Below are 24,933 nucleotides of genomic sequence, written 5' to 3'. Positions count from 1 at the left end.
TGGAATTCGGGGGGTGGGGAGAATGGGAGTAGGAATCAGGTAGACTTCACAGAAGAGCTGTGGAGGATGGGCAGAATGTTAACAAAGGAAGGAGAATTTTCTGTGCCAAAGAAGTTCAGATGAGCAAAACCAGAAGCAAGACTGCATGAGGGGATGGTTATGTTCAGGTAACAAGCAGTTTTCCAGCCTAATTTGTAAAGCAAAATTTATAAAGGAGAATAATGAAAAGTAAGGCTGACAGTAGTTCAAGATCAGGAGGGCCTCAAATGCCTCCATTTCTACTTCCAATCAACATTGGAAAGACAAAAGAAAGACAGGGTAACATAGACCTAGTTCATTAATATTCCATCTTTCCAATTTCAGTCTGGCTTCTGCATCACTCTTTCTTTGACTAACGTATATAATCTCTAGGCAACCATAATATTTAAAGTGGTTATTCTAGAATTTCTTCCCTCTCAAACACTTCTATGAAATTCTCATCTGCCCATTTTATCAATGAATAAACACTTCCCTCTTTTGAGATTAATGAGACTATGAAAAATAAACCCTTTTGTACCTGACTTTCACCAGAGTTTTTTTAAATATTGTGTTTTCATTCCTCTCTCAGGTCTCAAGAAAAATAAAAAATCTTCCCCCTTAAGGTAGTTCTCCTGCCTAAATTCTAAAACTAATCCCCCATCACTACCTCTAGAAGCTGATTCCTAAAATTTCTTCCCTTTAGTGCAGTATTTGAAACTCCAATGTGAAAAACAAGTCATGGATAGGATGATAGGTATGAAATAGTTTATACTGAAGATAATCACAACACATGTATCTCATTACACTGTCTTTTAAAACATTCTGGAACAAAATTTTTCCATGAACCATGCATAGCCTCCTTGCCTGCCACTTTGCAACCTTTCCTCTATTGCATCTCAGGCCCTATCTTTATTCTGTTTACCTGTCTGCCCTCTCCACTTGACCTAGTACTTTGAGGGCAGGAGCTATGCTCATTGAGAAAGAAAGACATACAAATTATTTATTATAATAAAATGTTAAATGTTAAAATACAGCTATATATACATGGTATTTTGGAAAAGAAGAAGTTATCTAGGACAGCATATCCTAAGCTTGACAGGAAGCTTAATCTTGATGGAGATTTAGGAGCTTGCTGAGCTCACTAAAGAAGAAAAGGGCATTCCAGCTCAAAGAAATAAAATATGCTTCATTTAGAGGTATTAAAAAACAGGATGTTAAGGAATTGCCAAGTATTCCTGTACAGATTAGAGGCTGGGCACATGTAAGAATGCAGCTGGATATGAAATTAGAAGGAGGGTGCAATAAGATCACAATGGGCAATAGGGAACCATTTGAAAGTTTTAAGGGGGGGGGGAACAGCATGATCTCTAGTTAACACTGTAAAACAAGCATGGGTGGGATGAGAGAACAAAGACTAGGAAACCACTTAGGAGGCCATGGCTATCACAGATGCGTTAAATGATCAGTCTGAACTAAGGAAGCAACAGTGTGAGTAATTAGGGAGTTGAGGGTTATTTAGGAGAAATAATCAACAGAACTTGGTAACTGGATGTGGAGAAATTGGTAATATTTCACTGGCTTCTGGAAAAGATGATTTTCCATACAGGTGCTCACTGACTCACACACAAGTCTTCCAGGCAGTCCCCTAAATAAATCTCTTTCTATCCTAATCCAGTATTTTTCAAGTATGTGCCTCAGCCTACCTCAACAAATCTCCTGTACTACTTGATAAAAATGCAGAGTTTTTGGCCTATCCCAGACTCCATGAGGGACAAAATTTGCATTTTGATACACTTTCCAGTTTGAGCATCATTAGCCTAATCCAGCCTACCTACTACTATCAAATTTATTTTTCTTAAACCCTGCTTTCCTCATACCATTCCTTGCTGAAACTAATTTCTAATCATCTCCCTGGACTTCAAGACAGTCTTTCAATGAAATTTTTGAAAGCCACACACTGGAAACCCAATATATATTCTTTGTTCCAACAAAGTCAACCTCATCTCTCACTTCCCTCTTCTCCACCTCTACTCCCCAACACAATTTGGTTCTTTCTCCAAGCCTTTGCATTGAATATTACTTCCATAATCTGAGAGCTTCTCCATAGTCAAATGCTAGCCATTCTAACTATTCATGAAAGCACAGCTCAAGTCCAGAAATGTGCATGGTGTTTTCTCTAACTACTCTAACCCTACTTCTCTCTCCTGTTTATGAATTCCTATTACACCTTACAGTCAGCATGTACAATTCAAGGTTTGACTATCTCAACATAAATTATTAAAACTGTAAATTCTTATCTCATTCTTATTTTCCAGTCATCAGTGCACCTGGCACAGTTCTTGGCACATAACAAGCCCTAAAGAAATACTTGCTATTTGAAATTATCCCAAAAGATGGATGGTTTTCCCCTATATGTCATATGAATTAAATTAAAAAAAAAGAAATCAATATTCAAAAGCAAAACAAATCTGTAATGCATTCACTATCCTAGATAATGCAGTACTTGGTAATGCTAAAGATACTGTTTCCTGCCCTGTTCTGTAAATGTACATTGCTCAATCATGAAGAAAAGGTAATCACAAACAGTTCTCAGTTACCATACAGGCTATTTTTGGAGTATTATGTAATAGTGTATCATGTAATTATGGCACTGAAATACAGTACCTTGAGTATAAAACCTCTGAAAGACAGCAACAGAAACAACCATAAAAGGCAATGTAAGCCAATCACGTCAACTTAACCATTTAATAACTGAACCTCAGACAAATTACATAACTTGTCCAAAGTCACAGAGCCAATTAGTAGCCCCCACAAAGACAAGCACTCAGGCCTCCTGACTGAACATCAGGGTTGTCTGCATTACACTGTGTACTCAGTGACACTAAAATCAAAGTGAAATATTTTAATAAGAACTCCTGTCAGCATAAACCAACCTTTTAGGAGTCTCTCCCTGCCATACTGAGAAACTGAGGTAAAACACACAATTTCATCAGAATCATAAGGACTGACACAGGCACACGGTTTTTAAAAAAATAAAACATTCTAAGACAAAGTATACAAGCATATTCTAGTTCTAAACATTTCCCAAAACCACAGGAAAAATACTTACCATAGCTAAATTCTAATCACCTGATCTTATATTCATCTCACTGCTTTGGCAAGATACAGATCAAAAGAAGAACCAAATACATAAAATACTATAAGCAAAAGCACAAATCATATCTACAGGTAAAACACATCTTTTGTACTCACCATAACTTTACTTCCAACTATCTGCATGCAGAGGTCAACGGAGAGTGGTTATGGTGTAAAAAAAAAAAACAAAACAAACAGCAAAAGTATTAGTAATCAGAAGCTTTTCACAGAAGTTAAGTGTTTAGTAAATTAGTAAACAGCTAACCCTACATATACTTCTAATACTTTAGATCTAGAGGCTAAAACAAACATACCAGTATTAATTTCTGCCCTATTTCAAAAAACGTGTAATGTTAGTGGAATAAAGATTCCTAAATAAAAGATTATTACTATTTGAGGATTTTTTTTAATGTACTATAATGAGCTTCTCATACAGTACAACCTAAATATTAAGTTATGCAAGATTAAATCGGGCATCAGATATTTTACCAGCCTAGGGCCCCTCAAAAAATTATCAATAGAAAACTAAATTTTCCAAATATTGTTTATTTTTTCCCTTGTTATGATAGGTATACTATAAGGTTAAAATAAGGCGTTTTAGAATATAAATGTGTCAGTTAAAATCATGCATTAAGAAATGAACTTTAGGTAGAAAACTGGGATATTTTATATTGTTGAGAATTTAAGGTTTACAATATTGTTTTGTATTACACTTGAAAATTACAAAGAAGATAGATTGCTTATGATTCTAGTTTTCTAGGTCATCCTAGCACTTCTATTATAAGATCAGAGTTTTCTATATAATGTAAAATGAAGAAGCAGTTTATATCTAAGCATGCAGATATTCTTAAGTAGGAAACAGTTCAAAAATTGCAACTTCAATTGAGCTTTCCTAATAGATAAGAGATTAGATAATTTCTGAGAGGCAGAATTGTTTAAGGAAGTAAGAAGTAAAATCATAGGCCCAAACATACTTTTATGCTAAAATCCAAACAGAAATTAAATCATTGTTATCAGATTATTACACTTGAATATCCAGCAATGTCCAAAAAAGAGCTGATCAACAATCTAAAACCATTAATCTGATAGCAGCTATAATCAAATCAATATGTGTTCTATTTTTCAGCTGGTACTTTAAAAACAAAAATCAAATATAATTGAAATTCCAGTAATAATCCTAAATTGAACAGGACACAACAAGATACAAGAAGATAATGACAGTTTCCAAGCAAATTATTTCAGAGGAATCCATGAATCTCCAAACAAAGAGGCAGTTTCTTTAATATTCATTCAATGGACTATTTATAGGCAGTGATTATTTAGTTGAATAAAAGCCTCTTTGGTGCCATAAACAGTCTTCTGAATTGAAAGATATGCTATTGACCTAAATCATTTCCTCTCACCAAAAACACAAAGGTCTTATTTGTCCCTTGTTTATTTGGCACAGACAGGAGACTAATAAAAGAATTCAAGCCTGTCTTAACAATTAAGGCAGGTCTATACTCAGTGAAACAACCAGAATGTGGCCCATTTAATGATTCATTCGGATTGCAAAATGATTGCATTTATCTAAAGCACATACAGCAAACAGATTATACTGGCCAAGAGAAGCTAAGAGAAACGGGTTTGGTCATGTTTGGGTTCAGCTGTTGCATCATATTCAGGCAATGTCTGGAAAAGAAGACCTGAGAAAGAAAATATCTGATAATGGCAAAACAAAACCACAACACATGTACACGCACACACACAGATACACTGCCCCTTTCAACTGTTTATTATACAGGTCAATCTAAAAAAACCTATAAATGTATTTGGTAGCACAATTTATTTCCTATTCAGATTTTGTTAAAATTAATGATACCTCTTAATGGCTCATGTGTCTTCAAAAATATAATTTTACGTATTTTTAAATCTCAACTTCAAAGACTGTGATGAAGTCAGGAATAAACTAGTTTCTTAATATCCTAATAAGGACATTGCATTTGGCAAATTAAAGCTAGGATTTCAGTGACTAATTTTTCCTCATAAATGTCTGTATAGGCTGTTAAGATATAACATGTACGATCACCTCTAAATCACTGATGCACTGTGCCTCTTTAAGGATTATGAACTGGTATGGCAACATTTGCAATATTAACAAAGCTTGGTTATTTGAAAACATAGCTTGGTATTTTGAAAATATAGACTCTTCCAGATTATTTGTGGCCAAATTACCTATGCATACCAATTACTCCAGATCAGGTCCATAACCACAGTTGTTAAGGTGAGCAAAACGAGTCCAAATGCAAAGAGGTACTTCTCAACTCCCTTAAAGTTCATTCATCCCTAACGAGAGTTACTCAAACTTATTCCTTTAACATTCACACAACTTAACATTCTCTATTATGGAATTTAAGAGGAATTTAAAACTGTTTTGAAATAGTTTTAATTATATCTTTTAATTTCCTTTACTCATTCCATGTTTTATTTTAGCAAAGTTAATTATATAAAAACACTTCATTTGCTTAAGAAAAAGATTTTGAGTACTTACCTGTGTATGAGTTCCATCCTGCTTTACTGTCCTTACCCAGGAACCCAAGAGAAAGATGGACATTTCTTATTGAGCTCCTATTTGATTTGTTTTTCACTTCCATACAAAATGACTAATGCAGGTGTTAAAGGGGAAAATGTACAATTTATGTTTAAATTTAACTATAATTTTTATATTGTACATGTGACTATAAAACATTTTTCCACAGGGACTCTAGCCCTTAACTTTGTTTTTATTTCAAGATGCAAGTTTTGTCTACTTACAAAAAAGCATTTTCATAAAGGAGGGATTACAATCTTATCTACATTAAATAAAGAAACGTTTTTAATCAGTGTATGAATATAATGAAAAAGCAAGTGTAAAAAAGTGGAAGAGATGCAAACAAACCTAAATAAAGCCTAATGAAAGACAGCAGGATGGAAATCTTGGTTATGCATGGCAAACAGCCATACACTACATTATAATTTATGCAGATTTTATTGTCATGATCATGAAGAAGTCAAAAGATGAGAGGATTGTTTATCATTGGCATCCCTCACCTTCCAAAGGAAATTATATAAGCAGTTCTCTTTATTTTAACAACAGAAAAATGGTACTAATTAATGTCTTCCCAAGGTGAGAAAGCTTTAAACATGCTTATTAACAGGCTTTCTGTCATCATATTTGGTCCATGAAAAATATTAGCAAATAAAATGTATAATCTTGAAACGCTAATGAAAGTGCTGTGCACATGTCAGATGCTCATATTTACACTGAATGAAACAAATAAGGGTCATATTCTAAATAGTTACAGTACTGATTTTGTGGCTAACACCTTAAACACAGACTTTCATGTCTTTGAAGAAACATTCAATTTCTACCTTTCAAATAAAGTAATTTAAGAGTTCAGCCAATATTTACCCAAATGTTAGCATTTTAATCTGAAAAATGATTATATAACTTAAAATGTACATTTCGTTGGTCAGTTGAAGAAGAAACAATATGAGAACAAATGAAAACAAGTTTTACATAGAGACAGAGTAACGACCCAAACGTTAAGGAATAAAAGCTTCATATAAACTTCATTATACTCAATCCCACTTACAAAAACAAAACCAACAAATGAGCCAGGGACACTAACAAACTCTTGTCATTAAAAACCCCACATGATTATTCATATTATTATCTGTACTTTGCACTCAGATTTAGTTACATAGATTTACTAGTGTATTTGCCTTCAGGTATTTGAAAAATAACACTGAATGCACACCCTGCATTTCCTAAAGCACTTTACTGTGAACAATAACTTGAGTGCAAATATGAGAAGAGATTCATCAGAATTTCAGAGTTAAAGCCCTATGCATCACCTAATTCTATTGAAAACGATGCTCATGGCAAATTTCACTTATCACTTGAAACATATTTCTGCCCTTGGATACCAGAAGCAAATTAAAAAACATGCTGTTGCTCTGCTCTGGCAGAGCTGCAATGCGTTATACTTTAATAGTTCAGCATTTAGATTTAGCTTGCTTAAAGTATAATACGGAATCAATACAATTGTAGAATTCAGGGCAAAATGCATCAGTAATTGCCACTGCAATTACTGTACTCAAATAGCATTAATAGGAGAGCCAAATAATTTTAGAACATATTTTTCTAACAAAGAATTATTTTCTTCACTGGTCAACTTTTTTAATTTAAAATATGTATGTTTTACATGTGAATATATGTGTGCGTGCATATAATAAATATTTACACACACACAGTACCACACACAAAACTGTGTGTATATATATACATATTATATTTGTATATATGTACATACACATAAACATATATAATACATATACACATAGCGATTTTATAAAATGTAGATGGGAAAAGCTTTTTCTTTACATAAATGTAAAAAGGTACATTTCACCATTTCAAAAATACATTTCTTTCTTACAAAAAGAAATCAAACCCGAAAACTATTTCTGGAAACATCTTAGGAAATGAACGAAGCAACATATTCCATTAAAACACTAAGCTTTTCCTGCTGAAACAGATCTAAAAAAACCCTACTTTCAAGTCTTTTGAGATTCACACAAACTGATTTGATTGAAGTTCCTATTAAGCACCATCCTTTATATTATATTAAGCTGTACAATAACAATTATGAAGCAGCTTATGTAGCATCACATAAAATGAAAAAAAAGCTAAACCACATATTAAAAATATTGCTAATTCAATGCAAGCAGACACCACACATGTAGCTTTAACATAAACTTTGTTAAAGCATATGACTGGGCTATGTTTGTGTCTTCTCCTCAAAATCCAAAATTTTCATATAACAAACTTGTATTAAGTACAATACCTGCAAACTGCTGTTAATTTTAGTAAGTATACAAAACCACTGCCCCAAAAGTTGCTGAATTAACTCAGAGCCTTCTATCCTTACTCTGTTTTTTTATAATAGTGGAAGTCTTTCTAATTATGTTCAGTTTTGAAATATATACTAAATGTATAAAAATACATGTATAAGTTTTTGTCTGAATACCCCATGTGAATATACTGAGGCAAGAACTTCCAGATCTGAGATTTGTTTGTTTTTAAACAGATAATGCTAAGCTCAGTATGTCAGGAGCCAGGAAAATCTCACTACTCACAGATTTGGCAGTAGCAGAAATATACTGGACAACCATCTCACGCTTGGTGGTAAAATCTTTGTTTCGTAAAGGAGCTTTTCGTTCTTCATTAAGGTTCATGTCCTCCTGTTAAAAAGAACATTTATTGTGAGCATTACTAAATTTCTGCTTTAGAGTTTCATAAGTGATTACTAGATATTAATATTCTCTGTCTTAAAATAGTAAGTCATGCTGTTTATGTTCATAATGATTATGAAGCAGCTTATGTAGCATCACATAAAATGAAAAAAAAGCTAAACCACGTATTAAAAATATTGCTAATTCAATGCAAGCAGACACCACACATGTAGCTTTAACATAAACTTTGTTAAAGCATATGACTGGGCTATGTTTGCGTCTTCTCCTCAAAATCCAAAATTTTCATATAACAAACTCGTATTATGAAAGTTACAATACTAATCATTTTTGTGGATCCTTCACTATTGTTTTTCACTCTAGAAACCATAATCTTGTGTAAATTTACTATATATTCATGGTTCATATCTCTACCTAGTGAACTAATGAGAAGGAAAAAATATTTTTAAACCATTACACAAAATAAATAGGCAGTTTATAGCATAGATATATATCATGCAGGCTTAACAAAGTTATTTATTTACACTGATAGCAAAAACAAGCACTTTACTTTTTGGTATATACCCCCTTAGGATCACTGTTTTCTAGAAGAGCAATTATGATTTGTAAATTAATAGGAAATATATAATATATCACTGAAGAAAAATTAATGAGAAGTTGCTGGATTTGTAAAAACAAAAAATAATCAGAAATATATTTAGTTGTGTTGGGGTAACAAAAACCACTCCTTGGAGGGAAAAATATTCAGTTATAAGAACATATTGTTTAGTGATTCAATAAGCTAAATTTTGATTGGGTATCTTTATTTTGTAATACACAAGCATATTAACACTTTCACTACACAAATTATTTTTCTTCAATTTTAAAGTCACTTAACTCTTGCAACATATTAAGACACTCTTGAGAGAGTCACAAACCAAGTTGGAATGACTATGCTTCAAAAAGCAACACCAAAAAAAAGACAACCTACACAATGGGTGAAAATGTTTACAAACCATACATCTGATAAAGGACTTGAAGCCAGAATATATAAAGAACTGTTACAAATCAACAATAAAAAGACAAATAATCCAATTACAATGGGCAAATGATGTAAATAGACATTTCTCTAAAGAAGATATACAATGACCAATAAGCACATGATGTTCAAAATCATTATTCATTAAGGAAATGCAGTCAAAACTACAATGAGATCCCACTTCACTCCCACTAGGATGGCTGGGATAAAAAAACATTATAATAGCTAATGTTGGTGAGGATACAGAGAAACTGCAATCCTTACATATTGCTGGTGAGAATGTGAAATGATTTGGCCACTTTGGAAAACAGTCTAGCAATTCCTCAGAAAGTTAATATAGAGTTACCACATGGCCCAGTTTATACCCAAAATAAATGAAAACACATCCACACAAAAACTTGTACATGAATGTTCAGAGCAGCAGCATCAAAGAGTAGAAACATCCCAAATGTCCATCAAATGATAAATGGATAAACAGGTGGTATGTCCACATAATGGTATATTACTCAGACATAAAGAAGAATGAAGTACTGATCTTCTACATGAATGAACCTTAAAATCACATTATGCCAAGTGAAAGAAGCCAGTCACAAAGACCATATGTCGTATGATTCCATTTATAATAAATGTCCAGAGTAGGCATATCTACAGAGATAGAAAGTGGAGTAGTGTTTGCCAGGAGCAGGGGAGGGAGGGAGAATGGGGGTGTGTGTGACTGTTTGTAGGCATGGTAATTCTTTTGGAGTAATAAACTCTTTTAAAATTGACTGTTGTGATGGTTGTCCAACTCTTGAAATATACTAAAAACACACTGATAAAGGCTGGCTAGGGAAATGCAAATTGAATGGCTACTTGTACCCACAAATAAAATGAGTTATTATTTATGAAGTTATTATTATTTAGAAAAATGCCTGATAGTTAGTAAATGCTATCTTTGTTAAATAATTCACAGTATAGTAGGGAAAACAGATGTGCAAATAAATAACTATAAAAGAGACACGTGTATAATGCTTTGGGAACACAGAGGGCAGATGGAAAGGTCAGAGAAGTCTTCGTCAGGACTTGAGACTTGAAGGATGAGAAAAATAATAAAGCATAAGGCTAGCTAGGAGACCACAGTGGTCTTCTGTCATGTTTGGCTGTCCAACAACATTTGAACACGTCATCTACATTTTAATACAAACTCAGTGTCAATTCCACCTAACCAAAGAAGAATCCATAAAAACTACGTTTGTTGGACTCCCTTATAACGAGAGCACAAGCGTGTAGCTTCATTTCCACCAGTGAAATGCATTTATAACAGGTGTAGATTCAGAAGTGAATTATGTAAGGAAGCATGTCATGAGTAAGCCATCCATTTTGCAGTGTGGGTGACAATAGAGATGACATGGTTAAGGAATTGATTGCAGCACAACAATTTTGTCCAGATGGTTCTGGGTGTGATGAGAGCTCCTTAATCAAACTGTATTTCAGTTTGATTCCTATAATGTTATCTGGAGTTTGGTTCTGCAACCCTTCTGGTTCAAGAGCTACCTAGTGTCTCTTAATAACATATATTAATTTAAACTAGCTAGAGTAGATTATCTTACATTGAATAATTTGGGCTGTGGAAATAGATGATAAGAGTTTCAACTAAGAGAGATGATAAATTGGACAGAGGGAATAAACTCAAGAACCATGTAAATGTTATTTGAAGGCAGCATTCTCTCCTCCAGACTATAAAGTTTACCTCCCAGCTTCAACTTATCTTCATGTTACACATGGGTTATTATCCATCTCTCTCTCTCTCTCTCTCAGGCAGTCTGTGGATTGATAAATGCAAGGAAGGAAAGGACTTCCACCTTCTTCATCTTGAAATACTATGCTTCTATTAATTCAGCCTCCGATTTTATGACCTTATTGGCAAGCACATCATTCTGCTGACTCATTTTCTGTTTGTTTCCATCAAAACCCTTAAGTACTGCTCACATATGCTAGGCTATGTCTCTGCTGCCTCAAGACATTCTGGTTAAATTATATTCTCCTGCAAATGTGGTCAGCATGAATCTGCATCTGCCAAGTAGAATCAATTCCTGAACACTGACAAAATTGAGTGCCTGCATTTGTGGACTTCACAACCAGGTTTAAGAATGTGGTAGTGCCTCCTACGGCAATCTCTAGGTAGAGAGTTTGCTCTCCTTCCAGTGACATTTCTGCATTACAATGTACCTCCATTCAATTTTAATGGCATACACTGCTAAGATCATGCCATCAAAGTAGAACCACGGAAGTAGGCAGGATACTAAGGGGAATATGAAATTATACACCTCAGAAGAATGTTGTCAAGATTAAGTGTAAGCATGCACATCAAGCCTGGTGCATATCAACTAGCCTTCAAAGAATGCTAGTTATTAATGCTATTATCACCCCATCTCATCTTTTTAAACCACTTTCCACCTTATCCCTTGTGTTTTAATAATTCAAGGTGTGTGCAGCTCCCTCCACACTCTATGCCACAACACACTTCCATCACTGTGCTCATGATGCTGTTCTCTCTGCCTAGATGTTGTCATCTTCACCATCCTCTCCCTCTATTAACCACATCCCACCTCATCCCACCCAAATCCATGTCTTTATACTTGCACGAACTCGTCTGATTTCCCACAAATACCTCATTTAGAAATGACTATATTCATTCTATTTTCATATTAATTCCTATTTTGCCGCACTTATTTCAACTATCTGATAAATATCTCTCTCCTAAACTATCAACTAACTGAGAGCAGAAATTGGGTCTTTTTTATCTGTAGTCCCAGCAAAGAGCATAATTCATGGAATGCACTAGTATTTAATAATTATTTTCTGAACCAATGTGATACTTAGGACCTATTCGCTAAATATTTTAATTTACTTTACAGCTATGAACACTTTTTATATATACTGTATAGGTTGATTGGGAATAGGTACCAGTCATATCAACAGAAGAGACCATAATGACTCATTTTATTCTTACAGAAATAAGCAGCATACTAATAATTAGGGAGCTAATACTTCCAAATCATTAACTCCAGTTTTATAATGCAATCATAAAACTAAATAGAGCAATATTCATAATTCAATATTAATTCTAAACAATGTAATTGAATATGAAACTACTTCTAAACACACTCAGGTTTTATAGTATTCAAAACACAAAAGCAAGCTTTTAGTATATTTAACATTTAGTTAGTACTTCTACAATATATAAGAAGATTGTGGTATTTTGTAGTCTTAAAAATTGTTGCTTGAAGTCTAAATAATTGACCACTTATAATATTTTAAGCCCATATTTGTAAACACTAAGCCACTTTTTCTCCTTCCACTTATGCCATGATGCAATTTTCCCATTACAGCAAATTCTTTCACTTCTTCAGTAAATAAACATTGTGTTCTTTAAGTTATTAGACGCCATATAAGAATAGAATCAAATGAGGTTAAAAGTTGAACCAGCTGCCTATTCATTCACTTGTATTCTCTTTCATTCATTCATTTCATTCTCTCTCTCCTTCTCCCTCTCTCCCCCCATAAATATTTAAAGAGGTGACAATATAATTTTTTAAATTTTCTCATCTTCTAAATTTTCTCTTTTCCTAACTCTTCCAGTTTTCCTACTTTGCTTTATGAGACATAAATGTCAACCTTTTACATTTTACATCTTTTCTTTCCCTATAAGAGAGAATACTTTTCCCCTCTTTCTATAAATTTGCTATACAAGTCTATATATTTTCTGTAAGTTGTTTCTGTTTCTGCATCTGTCTTGATCCCAATTTAAGGCTGGATTTTCCACTTTCTGTTCTAAAATCTGAGCTGGACTTCCCCATCAAATGCTTGCCCTCTTCCTTCTGCTTCTCAGTAGTAATCATTCAAGTAGTCTTTAACTTCTATGTTTAGGGGACCTGTACCCCTGAGGAGAATGAACCAATGATACCCTAGTAACTAAAACTGTGCCCGAGCATTATTACAGTGATGTTTGCTTATTTTAGGGTTATAAATGAATCGATTTTTACAGAATTAGTTTAATTTATTCTTCTCAAAAGATATGTTTCATAATTCTTGCAGCTTCTGTCAACTAAAAAGGATAGAATATTTCTTTCTAAAATTTCAATAAAACATCAAAGATTTTCTACATAATTAAATAATTGACCAATTCTACCTGGCATTAAATAACTATCTCACGTTTTCAAAAGATCCAGTTAACCTTCCCTATATGGACTGTAGCCACAAAACACATAGAAGCTCGCATGGGAAACAGTTAAAGGAAAAAAAGTCCAAATAAATTATCACTACAGATAGTATAGAGCCAAGAGCAGAAAAAAAAACATGATATTAAAAAAATGTTACTGAGTATGATGGCACAAAAACTCTTCATTTATTTCTGCTTTCAGGTCCTATCAGAGGGATATAACTTTGAATAATAACATATACCTCTTTACCATCAATAGGGTAAATTCAGAATATACATTCAGATATTAGAAACACAAATATTATTTTCACTTTTCCATAATTCTTAAATCCTAAACTCAGCATTCAAACCAGTGGTTTCCAAAGTCCAGGGATTGCATAAAGGATCCACGGCAGTTTGTGAAACATATATATTTTTTATTCAAAAAATATAAGAAAATAAACTTTAATAGTTAACATGAGAACAACACTGGAGCCTTCACAGGACCCCTACGTCCAAATTGTACATGAGTTGTCTTAGGAGAAGAGTACAATATTCCCAATGCATATTTTTTCAGTCAGTGTGGTACAACATACTGCAGTTTACATGTGCCTGGTTAAATGGATTTACAGGTTATTTTATCTAGTTTTTAACTAAATCAATCTTCAAAAAATATCCCAACAAAATGGAAGATGGCTTTTAAAGATTACTGCAAAGACAACAGATTGAGGATAACAGGATAATACCAAAAATGCAAACACAAGGGAAGAAGAAAATGTCAGACCGATATATCCCCTACTCATAAGTCTGAGCCTTTCATCCATCATATCACATGGCAAAAATAATGAAAATCTAAGGCTAAGAAGCTGGCCCCACAAGATTAAAAATTATTAAGGTTAACTATTTGAAATATGGATGTGTATCAAATATCAGCAGTGACTCTCACTTTACGTGCATTACTGTACCTTAAAACATTAGCTACTGATAGTATAAAGTCACCTCAGATCAGTAGACCATTCCAAGTCCAAGCATCCAGAGCATGACAAAAGCTTTTTCAATTTTCTCAGCAATAATTAGAATCATGTGACACTCAATCCAGTACCTCAGTGAAATTTTGTGAGCATAATGTCATGTGTTTAGAAGCGACTTATGCACATCTCTAACAGCAAAAGACCAGAAGTGCTGTGGCACTGGGAAAATACTTGGTACGAGCAGTTGAAATACTACATGTAAAACAACATGGCAATAAACTAAAACACACTCCTTGGTCAGCAAATACTGTCAGAAGACACATAGAAATCATTGCTGAAAATTTGCTAGAACAAGTATTAGAAAAATTACTCTGTGGGAAGTTTATCATAGAGTAGAATGAAAATACAGCTTTTTTTCTTAAACAACACAGCCTTTATTATTTGCTAGATTGTTTCAATAATGAAATATAGAAACTGCTTTTCTTTGAGCCACTAATGGAACAATCTAACAGAGAAAACATATTACCAACATCAATGACTTACTTAATGAAAAGATGTTTAATTAAAAAACTAGGTGGGAAGGATTCCTGAGTAAGTTACTCTATAAGTAAAATTCAAGCCATGGCAAGAAATTGGAACCAAAGTACACAAAGAGCTACACAGAGTCAAGAACGTAGTTCTGTTTTAAATAAAAGCAAGGTATTTCAAAGATGGAAAGTATTTACAAAACTTCGAAATGAGAAAGGAAATGAGCATGAAACAATGTTGCACCTTACAGAGATATCTCTGGTTATCTTGAGACAATACATTTTAAAACTGCTGAAAGTTAGCATGACTTAGACAATTTTCATTCACCAAAAAAAACAGATGTAATCCCTTAACAGTTTAACAATTAGTAAGAGGGTAACTGCTTTTCAAATGAACTTCAGTGAAAAAGACAAACATCTGCTGATCCAACTTCCAGGGCATTCTCCTTCACCCTGGCATGACTCACCTCCTTCCTTCTTCTCGGCATTAGATACAATGTCTACAGTGGACATGAGTAGACAAACACAGGGATGAGGTATTCCACATATTAAGGATGTGGAAGGAAAAATACAAAAGCCCATGTCCCTAATGGTATCTGTTGAAGCCCATTTTTTAAAGCCCATTTTTGAACACATTAAAAAATATCAAAATGCAGCCCTCCAGAGTAGTTGCAAGAACAACTGTCAAGAAGGAAGGTGAAAATTTACTAGCCATGGTTCAGCAGGAAACCTGTGCTTGATTCATGGATTGTACTGAGAAGAAGTTAATACCATGATGTAATGAGTGTTGCTCATTTCACAATGTTCTTCTTCCACTTGGACCCATCTACCTTTGTCAGATTTATGTTTCAACTATAACAGACATTAAACCAAATATCAAAATAAAATGAACTTGGAACTAAACCTTCTAATTACCATCTTCTTTTAAACAAGACATAAAAAATAACGACACATTGACATTGTTCTCAGTAAAATATTATTAATCATGACAGCAAAGGCTTTTGTACTATTAATAAGTAAAATAAACTCATTTTAAATCATTTTAAAATCTTGTTCATTTCACGTTTTTCTCATTCTTTCCTATGCATTTCATAATGTACACAGTATTAGTACATACATATAAGTATATAGCATTAAATAAAATACATTGTGGCCAGAAGAGAATGGCATGATATACTTAATGCAATGAGAAAAAAAAAAAATACATTGTGGTTACTTGTTCAAACCGATATATTTTTCTCTAACAAAATAGGAAATCAAAAAGGTTCGAGATAACAACACTAGTTCAGAGGTTAAGAAACTTCTTCTGTAAAGGGCCCAACCATGTCTTTGGTCTTACGAAAACATGGGTCTTTGTCACAATTGTTCAGCTTTGCAATTGTACCACACAAGAAGCCACTGACAATGTGTAAACAGATGGCTGTGGCTACATTCAACACAATTTTATTTATGAAAACTGAATTTCATATAGTTTTCACATGCCCTAACCAGTGTTTTGATTTTTTTTTCAACCATTTAAAAATATAAAAACTATTCTTACTTTGCCAGCCACACAAAATAACCTAGAAACAGGAATGTTGTCTTTGTCATCTTTATGTTCCCCTGCACCTAACAAAGTAGCTGACATTCAGTAGAGAGCTGTCAACTAAGCTTCTACGTGACACTGAAATTTGTCTTTGCTTTTACTTTTTCACAACTACATCTTATGTTCTGCTATATCACCATTTTCAGAACATAAATTCCTTGACAGTAGGGATTTTTCTTGACTTATTCTCTGCCAGCTTAGAACAGCACCTGGCATATAGAAGGCATTGGGCCTTGAACTAAGTTATTCAAACTTTAAGAATGCTATTTAATGCCAAAAAATAAAGACTGAAAATCGGAAGTGATACTGGGTTCTGGAGTATATTCATGTCTTCTCTGTTACCTCCCTGAGCCCTTCCCCTGAGTGAAGCACCCAGAGCAGCCTATTTACAGCTGTCCACTACCATGGAAATCATTCATTTACTAGCTTGTCTCCCTGACTAAACTGTAAGCTCCAGGGGGCAAGGGAGGTACTAAACTTTGTACCTCCACCAGGTAGCACTGGACCTGGCACATTGCACATATCAATATGTAAATGATTGTGGAAATGCATTTATGGCAATAAGTACTAGAAGCTTTCAAACAGAAAACATATTTCAGAAAATATTTCTATGTACAAACCAAGAACAGAAGCAGTGAACTGTGAAATTCACCAGCCATAATCAGTAAATTTGCAAACCTAGTTCCTTAAGTTCCTCTTCCTGGGACTCTTATACCACTACTCCCTCAGTTGTGAACCTTTGCTGAGAATTACATATGGAAATTTAAAAATGATCCAGATTCCATTACCTTTAGAACTGTTTACTGGGTAAGTTTTGTCCCACCTTTATAAGCTTTTCTTAGGAGTCTGTGTAAGAAAATATATTGTCTAGAAATTATTCTGGTGTTCTCTGAATCTAATGATATGGAGTAAGGGTATTGGGACTATAAATGTAACCAAAGGAAATTATACTATCTGGACATTTTCTAAGGATCTAGTCTTTTCTGAAAACTATTTTCATATTTTATTATAGATTTTAAGACCTAGTTTACTAATAATTTATTTTGCAGTATCTTAAGCATTAATTAAAAGTACTTATGCTGAGAGCACTCAAAGGTTCTCATCCAAGCTAACCAGCTCCTAAAAGACTGGTGATGGGTGAGAAAGAAACCCATCAGAGCAGTCAGGGAAAAACAAGTACACGTGGGTTAAAGTATAATACCAGGGGCCGAAATCAAATATTCTCTCTAACTTGATGAAAGGCAAAAGTGAGAGAACAAAAACTAAAAACTTTAGGATTATTTATGAGAATTCTAACAGACAGAATATGGGGTAATTCTGCATTTATTCCATATAACTATACTATCATTAAGCTATGCCAAAAATGCAAAATATACTGATATAAATTGCTGAATAGAACCAAGTATAAAATGAGATTTGCATGTGGAATCATAGATTAAACAATGCCTCTAATAAATAAGGTTGAAAATGAAATGTACCTAGCAATTAATCATAAATCATCACTACCTTCATCTTTGGTACCCAACAAAACTATTTAATTACCTGTATTAGCACACAATCCTTTCTGATGTATGCATATGAATCCAGGGTCACCAGTATAAGCTGGACCTCCATGCAAGAGAGCCTTGTGCTAGCTAACAGAAATCAAATTCCAATGTGAATTTCCAAGGAGTCTCTATATGTTTATATTTTTAAGCTAAATATAGAAATCCCCTCTCCTCCAACTCTAAAAAAACAGCAGTCGCAAAGAAAAAAGCAATAACATTCAAAAGGAAATGCACATGTCCAGACACATTTCCCTCCTTGTTCTAATGGCATTAATTCAGTTTGGATAAAAATGAGTTGTCACTACTAAACAGTTAATAGTCCTTAAGCACTATATTCAACATAAGAAAACCAGTTTAGTTACACTCAGTAAGCTCAAAGGCTATGAAACTTAGAACGCTGAATATAGGCACATCTTATTTTATTTGTGCTTTGCTTTATTGTGGTTTACAGGTAATGCTTTTTTTTTTCTTTTAATAAATTAAAGGTTTGTAGAAACCCTGCATCAAGCAAGTCTATGAGTGTTATTTTTCCAACAGTATTTGATCACTTCGTGTCTGTCACATTTTGGGAATTCTTGCAACAGTGGAAACTTTTTCATTAATATTATATTTGTTACCATTATCTGTTGCAAGTAATCTTTGATGGTACTATTTTCATTGCTCTGGGGTGCCACAAACTGTACCCATGTAAGAAGTGAATTTATCAATCAATGTGTGCTCTGACTGCACAAATAACCGTCCATTCCCCCATCTCTCTCCCTCCTGTTAGGCCTCCCTATTCCCTGAGACACAACAATTGAAATTAGGCCAAGAAATACCCCTACAATAGCCTCTTAATTGTTCAAATGACAGGAATAGTCACATGTCTCTCATTTACAATTAAAGCTAGAAATGATTCAGCTTAGTGAGAAAGACACGTTGAAAGCTCAGATAGGCTGAAAGCTAGGCAGGCCTCTTGTACGAAACAGCCAAATTGTGAATGCCTCTGATAGGCTGAAAGCTAGGCAGGCCTTTTGTAAGAAACAGCCAAATTGTGAATGCAAAGGAAAAGTTCTTAAAGGAAATGAAAAGTGGGTGAACACATGAGTCATAAAAAAGCAAAACAGTCTTATTGCTGATATGGAGAAAGTCTGAGTGTTCTGGATTGAAAATCAAACCAGTCACAACATTCCCTTTAGCCAAAGCCTAATCCAGAGCAAGGCCCTAATTCTCTTCAGTTCTACGAAGGCTGAGAGAGGGGAGGGAGCTGCAGAAGAAAAGTTTGAAGCTAGCAGAGATTGGTTCATGAGGTATAAGGAAAGAATCCATCTCCACAATATAAAAGTGCCAGGTGAAGCAGCAGGTGCTGATGGAGAAGCTGCAGCATGTTATCCAGAAGACCTAGCTCCAATAATTAATGAAGGTGGCTACACAAAACAGATTTTCAGTGTAGATGAAAACAGCTTTCTAATGGAAGATGCCATCTAGGACTTTCATAGCTAGAAAGGAGAAGTCAGTGCCTAGCTTCAAAGTTTCAAAGGACAGGCTGACTTGCTTTTAGGGGTGCACAGTGACTTTAAGTTGCAGCCAGTGCCCATTCACCATCCTAACAACCCCAGAGTCCTTAGGAATCATGCTAAATCTACTCTGCCTGTGCTCTATAAATACAACAACAAAGCCTGGATGACAGCGCATCTGTTTACAACATGGTCTCCTGAATATTTTAAGCCCAATGTTGGGACCTACTGCTCAGAAAAAAAGATTCCCCTCAAAATGATACTGCCCACTGACAATGCACCTAGTCACCCAAAAGCTCTGATGGAGAAGGACAAGGAGATTAATGTTGCTTTCGTGCGTGCTAACACAATGTCCATTCAACAGCCCATGGATCAAGGAGTCATTTCAACTTTCAAATCCTATTATTGAAGAAATATATTTCCTAAGGTTATAGCAGCCATAGATAGTGAGTCCTCTGATGGATCTGGGCAAAGTCAATTGAGAACCCTCTGGAAAGCATTCACCATTCTAGATGCCATTAAAAACATCCGCGATTCATGAGAAGAGGTCAAAAGATCAACATTAACAAGAGTTTGGAAGAAGTACATTTCAACTCTCACGGATGACCTTGAGGGGTTCAAGACTTCAGTGGAGGAAGTAACTTCAGATGTGGTAGAAAAAGAGAACTAGAATAAGAAATGGAGCCTGAAGATGTGACTGAATTGCTTTAATCTCATGATAAAGCTTGAAAGGATGAGGAGTTGCTTCTTACAGATGAGAGAAGGAAGTGCTGTTTTGAAATGGAGTCTGCTCCTGGTGAAGACTGTTGAAATGACAACAAAGGATTTAGAATATTACAAAAGTAGTGGCAGGGATTGAGAGATTGATTCCAATTTAGAAAGAAGTTCTGTTGTGCATAAAATGCTATCAAAAGCATCACATGCTACAGACATTTGTCTGCAGAAGAGTCAACCAATGTGGCAAACTTCACTGTTGTCTTATTTTAAGAAATTGCCACAGCCACTCCATCCTTCAGCAACTGCCAGCCTGATCAATCACTAGCCATTAAAATCAAGGCAAGACCCTCCACCAGCAAAATTATGACTCACTGAAATCTCAGATGATGGTTAGCCATTTTTAACAAAATATTTTTAATTAAGGCATACACATTGTTCTTTTAGTCATAATGTGATTTCATACTTAATAGACTACAGTATAGTGTAAATGTAACTTTTATAAACACTGGGAAAACAAAAAATTCATTTAACTTGCTTTATTGCAATATTCATTTTATTGCAGTGGTCTGGAACCAAACCTGCAATATCTCTGAAGTATGCCTGTAGTTATTCAATTAATTTACTTATATTTAAAGAGGCAAGGAGGAGATTTTCACCAATCTTAACTAGAAGCAATACAAAATGCCTCTATTACAAATACGAACCTCATGCAAATTTGAGCTCAGAGTTAAAGAAAATTTGTAATACTACCATACTTCAGTCATCTTTTAAAGTTACCAAAATAAAAAATGTAGTTAACAGTACTGTTGCTTTGGTACTATTACCTTTATCTGCTTGTGGGAAATTTGAAAACACAGCTCTAGTCAGAGGAGGGGAACAGGATGCGTAAGGAGTAAATATAATTTACCCCATGCAGGTAATTATAAAAATTACACAAAACCGAGTTTTTTTTTCATTTTCGAAAGTTTTAATGAAAGAACTACTTCCTAATTTTAAATTTTTACTCAGTGACCATACTCTACAAAATTCAGATTTACAAATTACTAAGGACATGCTAATAGTGTATGCCTCATCAAATAAGCAATCATCTAAACATTTCAAATTTAGAGCTTGAAATCTGTCAGATTGCTAGCATTACTCAATCTGTCTATACTTGTTTCATTGAGTATCCACAATATGAAAAATGACATACCAAAGCATAGAATGGGTGTCAGACTCCAGAGAACATTAGTAATCTACTAATATACTAGTAAAGTAAAACCTAACCATTCAGATCTTTCTGTTAACTGGACTCATTCCAGGATTTTAGTTAGCTATAGAATCAAGTGATTTTTAAAATAAGCTATAAGTAATTAAGGGTTATAGTAATAAAAATGAGTTAATACTTTTAAAATGTTCCGTAATTTCCTGTTTAGCCCAATATCCTCTCTTATCTGCATCTACAAACCTGTACAATGAGAACTGCTATTGATAAATATGATCCTCAGGTATAACAAGAGTTTCAATTATTGGAGTAAGATAGGATTTGAATATTGCCCTTCATTATTTATACTTCTCACCAAAAGTTTCAGCAAAGTATATTACCCAGAAATTCCAAATTAATTGTATTAGCAATTCTAAGGTAATTTATTTCTTATCAAGCACCTCATATACTATTAGTGTGTATAATGCTGTGCTATTCTATACAATTACTTAAAACGTTTTACACCTCAGGATATGTATCCTAAAACACATATAGACTATTTAGGCCAAATGGTCTAAACCTTTATTTGTAGATCTTGAATGTCTAAAAAACCTGGATTAACAGGAACAACACAATAAAGGGTGAGAATCAAGAAAAACAAGATTGTCATAATAGCCATCATGTAGGACAAAAACATCTATTACATTATTTGTACAAGGAAGAATACCTATAAAGAGTGAAATAAAAAGGAAATTCTATATCTGGAAATCCGCTTCTGTGTTTTAGAAACAGAACAACTTAGGTGTCTTTTCCCAATCAACTTTGATAATGAATTTTAAAGTTTTCCATTATGAAATTGTTGGCCTCTTTCTTTTCAATTGATGCTCTGCAAAAAACAATTACAGACAACTTTCCATTATTAGCAGGAAATAATCCATTCCTAGCTGGTTTCCCCTACTACCTAACACTTCTCTGAGTTGTCTTCTACTTCCACTAGTTTGTGTGCAAGGAAAATGTACTAATTTTCTATTTAGCTAAAATGAAATATTATTAAAGACACATGTTACAAAAATGCCATTTTTTTAGACTTTTATGTACATAAATTTAAATTCCAACTCTGCCACTTGCTAGCTTAGGCAAGTTACAAAACCAATTTATTCAGCCTCTCTCTATGCCTCAATTTTCTTACCTAAAAACAGAGTATAACTATGCTGCCTACTTTGTGGCATTGTCATACAAGGTTTCACTGAAATAATACATGTAAACAGTATAGTTATATATCTGGTCTATATGTGCACAGAAAATGAAAGCTATAATACTCCATATAATAACTTGTTCACTCTAAATTCATTACAGCCAAACTGAAGATAATATAAAAAATATGTAACGTTCAACATATAAGTAAGGCTTTTCTCAAAGAAGAGATACAATCTTTAAAGAGTTTTTTTATTGATCTTTGGTTGTTACTTTTAGTCAAACCATATTTCTCTGACTTCCCATTCCAACATTCCTACGGAAGGAAAACTTCCCATTGGGAAAATGTGGTTCCAGGTTGTATCTTTCTTTAAATCACATTTATGAATCCACAAGTAAATCTTAAAAAAAAATCCACAGATTTAAAGAGGACAGTGGCAGTTTTCTGATCAAACATTAGAATTAATATTCAAATCACAAAATAGAAATGTTGTAAAAAGTTTGAAAACATTGTAAATGCTATACACAAATTGTAAAAATTAAAAACTACTAGGAATCATTTTTGCTTAAGGTTATAATCACATAAAAGGCAGGTGTGTCACTAAAGCAGAGTGAGAAAAAGAGTAATAGAGGAAGATATCAAAAAGTACAGTGGGCCCTTCAGGATCATATAGGGCCTTATAGGCTATTTTAAGTATACTGGCTTTTGTACAGTGAGAGAAATGGGGAGGCATGGTAGAAATTTAAGAAGCCAAGTGACATGATGTTGTTCAGGGTAAAATTTATGTGCTGAGAATGGAATGTAGAGGGTTATGATGGAACCAGAGAGACCAGTTAGGAGCTGTGGTAGTCCTAAGTGTCCTACCAGTATTGTGGCAGCCTAGATGAGACTTCAACCAGTGTGGGACCAGTGAAGGTGGTAAGAAATGGTCAGTTGTTGCAAATACCTTACTTGGAAGGGAGAGCTAATGGGCTCCCTAATAAATTGAACTTAGAATATGAGAGTGAGTAGTCAGGGACGATTCCAAAGTTTCTAGCTTTGTAAGTAACTGGACAGATGGATACACCATCAACTGAGAAGGGGAAGGCATTGGGAGGAGCAGGTTTGGATGGGAATATTAGCAGTTTGGTTTTGGATATGTTACTTTTGAGAAGTCTAGTGACGAACAAAGGAGAGATGTTGATTATGGAGGTAGACATGGCAACTAAGCTGGAGGTAAGTTTGAGAATTGTGAGCATAGAAATGGAATTTAAAGCCATACTACTGAATGCAATTACTAAAGACAGTGTAGATGGAGAAGAAAAGATGTCCAAGGATTTATCCTTGGGCCTCTCTGACATTTTAAGTTTGAGGACATATAAAGGAATCAGCAAAGAAGACTGAAAAGAAGCAGAGAAAGAAGTAAGTGGAAAACCAAATCCGTGTTGGGAGGGGGGTGGCATTTCAAATTAGACAGAATGATCAACTGCATCAAATGCTGCTGACAGGTCGATTAAAGTGAGAACTGCGACCTGATTGTAGAATTCAGCTGCATGAAGATCTTTGGTGACAATAATAAGAGTTTTGATGGAATGCTGAGATGGAAGCCCAGCCAGAGTGATAAGAGAGAAAATAAGAGGAGAGAAATCTGCAGCAGTGAATATAAACAAAATTACTGGAAGATGTGTTGCTTCAAATGCGAGTAAAAATAGCATGGTAGCTGGGAAGGGAGATAAGGTCAAGAAAAGGTCTTGTAAAATGACACAACATGCTTCTATGCTGCTGGAAGAGGGGAAAAAATTATTGGAACAATATCCCTGAATAGATGAAAAAGAATGGAACCTTGTATACGAATGGAAGGATAGTAATATGAAAAGTTCATCTATGGTGACAAGTAGGAAGGCAAACTATGTGAGTGTAGATTCTAACAGGTAGATGGGGTGATGGGAGTCTGTGGAAGTTCTCTTCTTAGTGCTTCAATTTCCTCAGTAAATTAAGCAGCAAGGTCATCAGTAGAGAATAAAGATGAGGAAGAATTTTGAGAACTGAACAGCAAAGTAAAGGTGTGAAGTAGATAACTAGGTGCATAATTGAGGGGCTGGATTAGGGAC

The 24,933-nt window shown here is 34.3% G+C and overlaps 1 protein-coding gene across 7 annotated transcripts in view; it reads right to left on the bottom strand.

The window, feature by feature from the left end:
- Positions 1-24,933, bottom strand: part of DIAPH2 (diaphanous related formin 2) — a 943,365-nt gene that overhangs the window by 849,056 nt on the left and 69,376 nt on the right. For 6 of the 7 annotated variants that reach the window (XM_073227598.1, XM_073227594.1, XM_073227595.1 and 3 more), the window contains 2 exons: positions 8,311-8,415; positions 3,271-3,291 (listed from right to left, as the gene is read on the bottom strand). In XM_073227598.1, the coding sequence (XP_073083699.1) occupies positions 3,271-3,291; positions 8,311-8,415 (126 nt within the window). The remainder of the gene's footprint in view (positions 1-3,270; positions 3,292-8,310; positions 8,416-24,933) is intronic. The other variant, XM_073227593.1, reaches the window with a different exon arrangement.

Source organism: Manis javanica, chromosome X (genome assembly GCF_040802235.1).
Source record: "Manis javanica isolate MJ-LG chromosome X, MJ_LKY, whole genome shotgun sequence".
Lineage (NCBI taxonomy): Eukaryota > Metazoa > Chordata > Mammalia > Pholidota > Manidae > Manis > Manis javanica.
Note: the sequence above shows the minus strand (reverse complement) of the source record. Positions and strands in the feature narration are given on the sequence as shown.